General features: G+C 44.5%; 1 protein-coding gene and 1 long non-coding RNA gene across 6 annotated transcripts in view; one reads left to right on the forward strand and one right to left on the reverse strand.

The window, feature by feature from the left end:
* Positions 1–1,586: 1,586 nt before the first annotated feature.
* Positions 1,587–3,399, forward strand: LOC103142375 (uncharacterized). 2 transcript variants are annotated; one of them, XR_476695.2, is made up of 6 exons: positions 1,595–1,761; positions 2,281–2,330; positions 2,555–2,592; positions 2,759–2,812; positions 3,024–3,084; positions 3,239–3,399. It is a non-coding gene; the product is annotated as an uncharacterized LOC103142375 (long non-coding RNA). The 2 variants fall into 2 exon arrangements; XR_001662905.1 differs by having other exon boundaries at positions 1,587–1,761; positions 2,759–3,084.
* An 89-nt stretch (positions 3,400–3,488) lies between these two features.
* The window catches only part of ctps1a (CTP synthase 1a), a 15,117-nt gene continuing 10,534 nt past the window's right edge, over positions 3,489–8,071 (reverse strand). For all 4 annotated transcript variants that reach the window (XM_016674493.1, XM_016674492.1, XM_007558409.2 and 1 more), the window contains 12 exons: positions 7,107–7,187; positions 6,881–7,032; positions 6,662–6,794; positions 6,116–6,204; positions 5,943–6,037; positions 5,791–5,853; positions 5,653–5,696; positions 5,472–5,568; positions 5,341–5,396; positions 3,959–4,055; positions 3,744–3,888; positions 3,489–3,672 (listed from right to left, as the gene is read on the reverse strand). In XM_016674493.1, the coding sequence (XP_016529979.1) occupies positions 3,600–3,672; positions 3,744–3,888; positions 3,959–4,055; positions 5,341–5,396; positions 5,472–5,568; positions 5,653–5,696; positions 5,791–5,853; positions 5,943–6,037; positions 6,116–6,204; positions 6,662–6,794; positions 6,881–7,032; positions 7,107–7,187 (1,125 nt within the window). In that variant the 3' untranslated portion in view covers positions 3,489–3,599. The remainder of the gene's footprint in view (positions 3,673–3,743; positions 3,889–3,958; positions 4,056–5,340; positions 5,397–5,471; positions 5,569–5,652; positions 5,697–5,790; positions 5,854–5,942; positions 6,038–6,115; positions 6,205–6,661; positions 6,795–6,880; positions 7,033–7,106; positions 7,188–8,071) is intronic.

The following is an 8,071-nucleotide window of genomic DNA, read 5'->3' on the forward strand; positions in this document are numbered from 1 at the left end:
GTTCCTCTATGGAGAGACGAGAAACTTCCAGAAGGACAACATGTTCTGTGGCCAGAGAGCCACTCAATAAAAGTGTCATGGCAACCAGTCTGGAGTTCACTAAACAGCACCTGAAGGATCTCAGACCAGGACAAACAAGATTCACTGGTCTGATGAGACAAAAGTTGAACTGTCTGGTGTGAGCGCCAGAAACATCCTGGATGAAAACCCACTGCAGAGCATCCTGACCTCAGACTGGGGCGACATTTCAACCCAAAGCACATGATCCAGATCTGAAAGGCTTCAGAACCAATCTGTGAACGTCCTGAAGGGGCCAAACCAGAGTCCAGACATGAATCTGATTGACATCTCTGGAGAGAGGTGAACATGGCTGACAGACGTCTCCATCCAACCTGATGGAGAAGAACGGAGCAAACAGCCTAAAGAGAGGAGGCTGAGCTGGAGGCTGCAGGTTCAGACTGGAGGCTGTTAAAGCTGCCAGAGGAGATCAAAATGTCTGCATATACTTAGAGTAAATGTGATTTCTTTGGTTTCTGTTTTTAATAAATGTCTTTCATTTAATACAATTAAATGAATATTAATGGATTCCTTATAGGACTAGAGTTTGACACATCTTCTAATAAGGATAATAAATATCAGAATCAGAATTATTTTATTGTCATTGTCAGAAAGACAACGAAATTGCAGTTCCAGCACAACCATCCATCCCACATGGGAAGTGGGAGAGAGGGGATAGTTGGCTGAGGCATCGCAGCCCAACAGGCGCCGCCTTGCAGAGGAAATAGGAAAAATAAGAAAAATATGGGTAATAAAAGTACTTTTTTTTCTCTCTACTTAGAACTGATTTTAAACATTGATGTTCCTCTGTTTATGTCTTCGTGCTCTGCTGTTTCTAACTGATTACAATAATTACAAGCCCCCATTTGATGTTTCCCTTTAAGAACAACAGAACCCCATAAGGCCAGTACTCAGACGTTATGTTATTACTTCTTCTCTCCAACTTCCATTCCTACAACTATCAACCCTCACAGTCTTTTGGATGTTATTTGCTACAGATGTCATTATTACCCCGTTGTTCCTGCCACATCCTAATTATTTTTGTTTTAAACAACAGATTTTTCCCTCACATGCTCAGAGGAATGTCTAATTTAATAACATACTTCAGGGCCTTTTTCGCTTATCTATCTACTTCTGCATTTCTGTCTATACACGAGCAGGAATCTAGACAAATAGATTAAAACTGTTCTTATGATATAGGTGGAACAATATGATATTCTAAGTAGTAGATCAACTACTTAGAATAGTTGATCTACTATTCTAAGTAGATCAGTACTATCTGTACTTACAGATAGTAAGTACAGAACTTACTATCTGTAAGTTCCATTACAGATAGTCAAGTAATGGAACTTGACTATCTGACACAGCTTTAGCTTTGTTTATTCCCCTAATTCTGTCAACAACTAACATTATAAGTTAATTCAACTGATGCGTAGGTATCCCTGCGCCCACACTATTCTTCTTTTCACTGGTGTGATTAGCAGGTACCTTCAGGAAGACAGCTATTTGATAAATTCAAAGAAAAACACATATCCCATGATGCCTCTGGGTCATGTGACCTACAAAGACCAATCAGTTACAGACTTCAGTCTGTATAAAAGCAGAGGAGGTGGCGCGTTTCCTTCTCTTTCCTTGAGAATCTCCCGAAAGAAGTAGTGCAGTAGTAAAATCAGAAGAAGAAGCAGCAGCGGTTCTGTAGATCTGGTAAGACCTTGTTGAGTTTAGCTAACATTATACTGAACTTTAAAAGGCAACTAGTTGATTAAGTGTGTTTAACTGTTGAGCGCAGGCGGCTAGCTAATGAGCAAGATGGGTAGAGCTAGCAGAAGAAGCTACCTCACTGTTGTAGAGTGTGTTGCATTTTAAAGTTTTATTCTCATCTGTATTTATAAATATTGCAATCGAGGTCTGAACAGAGATTAGACATGTTTAGCGTAGCTAATTTAAAGTTAGCTATAGCATGACTGCTAACATTGACCCACGTGCTCCGGCCTGCTCATTCCTCACGCGAGGAGGTGTCGTGCTTCACTCATTTTCCCTGCCGTGCAACAACCAGATCCGTTTACCAGTTCCGGTACCCGACCAAAACCCCTTATTCATTACCAATCCTCAGCACACCTTCAGTTTAAGTCGTTAAATTCAAAGTTTATCTGCAGTGTTGCTGTAATCGTCAGGATTAGCATGTGGAACTAGCCTGATCTGACGGTTGTGCTCTACCTGCAGCTTCCAGTCTTTGCCGTCTCTGCAGTTATGGATCTGGACTCAGGACGCAGGTACGTTCTGCACGGCAGTCGCTCAACCCGGTCCAACACTCAGGCTCCTATCGAAGCCGGTCGTGCTCTGCTGTAGCAGCGGCCGGTCAACAGGAAGCCCAGATGAAATCTTTCACCGACGGTCGCTGTTCAGTTGAATAGTAACTGCTCCAGCAACATTTAGGGAAAGGACACATGGTATGTGTAGAGGTCAGATTGTGACGTCATATTTCCGTTCTGATCAGGTCTCAGTCAGCGCTGGGGGAACCACATGCAGGTCCAGGTGAGCCCCAGAACCAGCTGCTCTGGCTGACAGTCCAGGCTGTGATGATAAACTTGCCCTCACTGAGTATTGATCTGACTGAGTTTTTGTTTACTGAGCCTTAAGTCTCACAAAACACATGGAAGTGTGATTTATTAAAAAGCTGATCGAAGTGGTTTGTGTTTAGGTGATGACCCTGGGTGACATGGACATGAACTGGATGGAGACTGTACAGATCCAGGTAATGTTTCTCAGCTCTGCAGCCTTTGGCTAACACAGCAGCATGCTATCCTAAGGATCTGAGCTACATGTGGCTCATGGTTCTCCAAATGCATGCGAGAACATGGGGTGGTCTTTGACTGCTGAGGCCCCTCTGCCTCCAGCAGCCACTCAACCGTCCTACAGGTCAGTAGACGGGTCAGAACCACTGACTCTTCTTCACTCTTTTTCAGAAGGGGTAAATGTTGGTGTACAGGTTGACTGGGAAGTGAGCGCTAGCTCTGCCCTCTAAAGGTATGAACCAAACCCTAACGTAATGTCTGGTCTATGATGACTCTAAAGTGAGCAGACTGTTGGATGAAGCTTGCGGATATGGGACTGAGATCAGACTTGATGATTAGTGCATTTAGATGATACTGTTTACCAAAACTAAAAATGACTGTTTCAGATGTTGGTGTGAGAAGATCACCATGGAGACCAGCTGCAGGCCAGGAGTTCAGAAAGCTGCTGCTTGATGAGAATGTGTGCAAAGAATCCATGACAAACGATTGTGAAACTGATGCTGTAAAACTGTCAGCTGTTGGGTTGGAATAAAAACCACTGAAAATACTTAATGTGTCTGTTTATTTGATTCTCTACATGCTTTAAAGATGTACAGAAACATGTGTAGCAATATTTACAGTAAGGCCACAGGAGGACAGGTGAATCACTCCAGTACTGGATGAGTTTATTGACCAATTCATACAGAGTTCACACTAAAAGCAGCTGCCACAGCTCACAGCACAGCCAGTATTGAAATTCATGCAGGATCAGTAACAAGTGGGAATCTCTGATATTTCAGAGTCCGGGGTGCTGCTGCCACTCCTGTCGCTGTACACGTCCCTGGAAACAACACACTTTCAGAATGCAAGCTTATTTTTCCTTTCAAATGAGCAGAAAAGTTGTGGGGTTACCGTGGAGACAGCCGGCAGCCTTTCTGTAGATAACCCTGGAGCTTCCCTGCAGCTGCCAGCAGCAGACCCAGGTACGGCGGAGACGGCTTGATGGGCCGAGACGTGAACTCTGGGTGGTACTGCACTCCAACGAAGTACGGGTGATCTGGAAGACCCAAGCTATTAGAACCTGGAACCAGACAGCTGGAGCTGACCCAACAAGTTTTAGGTTTTACCGTCAAGTTCTATGATCTCCATCCGCTCTCCTTCCACATCCTGTCCAACGAAGTGGAAGCCTTTGTCTTCAAAGTGACTCTTTAGCTCAGGGTTTACCTTAAAACAAGACAGTGTACTGTCAAAACTAATGGGCAATTTAAGTGCTTATTTAATAGAATATCACTCCACTATTCTGTTTATAGATTTTTGCCAGATTGGGCAAGTTTCCACTTGACCATTCAGATTGCTCAAAGTGTCTGCAATTTCAACGTTCAATGACAAAAGTCGCATTTTATCCGACTTATGTCACCGATGCGAGACGTGTGTCAGAATAAGCCAGACGTGGTAAATCTGGATGGAAACGATGGCTGAAAATTATGCAAGTATGAAAGCAGTCTGTCAGTGAAGCATATCACAATCCCTCCAGTCCTGGCTCCAACTCCACAACCAGACTTCTCTACAGAAGCAGTGCTCAATAAAAGGCCATAGCCTACATTTTCTTTTTATCAGCTCCCTTTGTCTTACGATGTTGTGAGAATACCGTCATCTCTGAATAATTAAAACTGATCCATAAAAGGCTCCTTCCAACATTACTTCCATAAGCAGTGTGTCTACAATCTTCTGCATGTGGGTTGCTTTGAGGTCACAAACTGTTCAAGCAGAAGTCTGACTGCGGTTGAATTGAGGCAGCAGCATGAACAACCATGACAAAAAAATAAATAAAAAAATCAGAATTGAGCATCAAGATCTACTGTGTGGATGTAGCATAAGGGTGTCACCCTTGAAAGTCTGGTAAACTCTGCTTGACTGGAGACCATAATTGTAACATTTGTTACATTTTCAGGTGGTGTAGTTAACCAAAACTTACCTCCTTACCTGTGGTGGCGCTGCACCAAGAACCAATGGTGCAACAACTAGACGTTCCGATCAGTGAAGACACCGAGTACAGCGTAAACAAAAACAGAGTGGCATCAGGTACTAGCAGCTGCAGAATTTTTCTTTCGTCTTTGGTAAAAGACATTGAGCCATTTCTCCTGCTAGCACTAGACTGGCACATTTGCATTGCTTGTCATTTACCCAGAATGCTCTGCACTGAAGCTCACTTCCTGCTTTGGAGCGGTCCACTTATACATTAGAACCACCCCAGAGTTCACTTCAACCAAACCCACATGTAGGTTTGTTGGCAGACCAGAGTTCACTTTTTTGGTTTTCATCAGAGTTTGGTTACACATTCACACCTCCCCAAACCAACCGGACGATCTAAGCAAACAGGGCTGGTGTGAATGCACCTTTAGCCTTCTTTCAGCCAGCTGACCACCAGAGTACAGCAGCTGGTAAAGGCCAAACAGCTACTCCACCTCATAGAAAAGACATAGTACAATAAAACTGCTGTGGTTTTTACCTCAAAGCGATGTCTGTGCCTCTCCTCCACATATTCTGCGTCTCCATAAAGTTTCCCTAGAAGACAGAGCAGTCATTAGCAACAGCAGCAATAATCAGCTACCCGACAACGAGTAATTAGAGGCTCCCTACGCATAATGCTGTTGCTGGTTTTGAAAATGGTCCGCCTCTTCCCCAGCCTCATAGTTCCGCCCATCTGCCCAGGGTTGTGCTCTGGCATGTCGATCACCTGAGAACATGACAGCCAACAATTAGTCCGATTCACAGGAGGCGAGGCAGCCAGAGATTACTGCTGAACAGGAGGAAGACCCACCACAGGATGTTTTGACTCTGGGTCGAACTCAGTGGAGTTAGCATCTACAAGTCACACAGAATGAGAGCTTATTGGGTTAGTTGCCATCTAGGTTGGTTAAAAGTTTGACTTTATAAAATGTGACACCACCAGTCATACCTGGCCAGCCCAGCACGTTCCTGGCATATTCACACACAGCCAGCTGCATTCCAAGACAGACGCCTGCAGAGGAACAACCAGTCAGAGTTCAATGTGTTTTGTTCTAATAAATCCGTGACACAGTATGGTCCAGTCAGTCAGTGACCTCTCACCTAGGAAGGGTTTCCTCTGCTTCCTTGCCCAGTTGATGGCGTGAATCTTCCCCTCAGTTCCTCTAACACCGAAACCCCCCGGAACAAGAACGCCACTAAACACAGGAGGACGTTAAATGTGCGTCCTTTAAACTTGGAAGCTGTGTGGACTGCAGATGAAACAGGAAACTCACTCAGCACTGCAGAGTTTCTGCCATGCGTCGTGGTACTTCACTGGTTCCTCCTGCAGGGTGGTTGGCTCCAGAGACGCCGAATCAATGTACTGAAAACAAGAGGCGCCATTTAGACAACAGTCCAGGCTGGGATTGAAATATCAGGTGCAACAATGAGGGGCTGTATGAGATGTTTTACAGCAGGCTCTAGGAAAATCCAATTCAATCAAATATACTTTATTTGATTTGACTTTTGATCCTTGACCAATTCCTATGAACTTGGAGCCAAAATGGGGCGCCATGTTCACCTCAACATCAATCTGATGCTGCGATCCAGCTGTAGTCAGAACTGGGACGATCAACCTGAACCCAGCTCAGAGTTCCAACTTCCCAACTAGCTGGAACGCAGCACAGGAGTGAGAGGAAACTTTTCTGACTAAAGATTAAACTATCCTCACTAGTGTGTTTGAATACAGTAAGCTTCATGATATCCATGCATTTGAGCCAACCAGTGCAAACATCTAAACTTTAAGTGAACACATCAGCCTCATGTGATGACAGGCTCACCTTAACCTCCAGTCTGTGGCTGATGGCCAGAGCAGAATGTTCCAGAGCCTTAATAACCGAAGCATAGGAATCTGAGAACTTGGTGTACTTCCCCACCAGAGCTATGGAACACTGCTCCAGCAGTCTGTCGGACCTGCAACCACACCATCAGCATCAGCATACCACCCGACTCTCTGAGGAACAGCGACCCAGACTCCTCCAGAACCCCCCACTGCCCACCTGTCTGACATCTCCTTCCACTTGGTGAGCATGGTCCTGGACTTGGTCTCGATGGGCATGTTGAGTCGGCTGCTCAGGTAGCCCACCACGCCCTGATCCTCCAGCAGAAGGGGGACTCTGTAAATGGACGAGACGTCATGGACGCAGATGACCTGCAGAGACGGAGACAGGAGAGGTTTAGAACCGTAGAGGAACACAGAGACTCAGGCCGTAGCGCTCCACCTACCTGTTGAGGCTCTACATGGCAGAACATGGAGATCTTCTCTTTCACTGAATTCTCCAGAGCGGTGGTGCAACGGCACATGATCTGGAAGAGGTGGAACAGCGGAGATGAGGCTGGACGTCCTCAGAAAGGATTAGACTACAACTGAATGCTAGAGAAGCTCATCCAGAGCTGGTTCAGTCACACTGGTTGACCTTTTATCTCTAAATCGTCCGTGTCAGTGTTGGACCTGCTGTTTTTGCTCCAACTAAATGACTGTTAATGAAGAACCTGCTGTCATCCTGAATCAGCACCGCTGGTCTACAACGCTTCAACTGTTCATGTAACGTTGGAGGTTTCAGTCATGGGACATCATTATGAAAATTTACGGCCATGTCTCGATGGCCATGTTGTTCTTTGACATGAACACAAGGCAATAAATCAATTTTAGAGATTAATTGAATTTGCTGCTTATAGGAATTTGATTTTTAGTGAAAAACATTTTTTTGCATTAGTCTGGCTTCTGTAGTCCATTGATAAGATGGAATTGACCACTCAAATCCATCAAGCTGGACTGCTGGGAGTCAATCTACCAATCAACCCAACATTCTGACTTATCCACTAGTAGCTTCGGCATCATTGGACTTGAACGACAAAATTGCTGCCAGAAATAAAAATGGCAGATTTGTGAAACTGGTTAGCTGGAAGTCCTTAACCTTGTTTGGCAGTTACACAGCAAATAGTGTAAATAACACCCTTCACCATTCACTCTGTTCTTATTAATTTTATTCATTTATCTTTTCACTTCATGTATACGTGTTTTGGCTCACTCGGTTATGTTAAGAAAATATTAATAAATCATGTAGGAGGTGGACTGAATGCCTTGTTCATCATTATGCACTACTTATTTTGTGCTAGTTTTCCTTCATCTTTATCTGTGTCACGCAGATGTGACTTGTGGTATACTAATTCCTGTAGTAATGCCCCAT

Source organism: Poecilia formosa, unplaced genomic scaffold (assembly GCF_000485575.1).
Source record: "Poecilia formosa unplaced genomic scaffold, Poecilia_formosa-5.1.2 Scaffold96, whole genome shotgun sequence".
NCBI classification, from domain to species: domain Eukaryota; kingdom Metazoa; phylum Chordata; class Actinopteri; order Cyprinodontiformes; family Poeciliidae; genus Poecilia; species Poecilia formosa.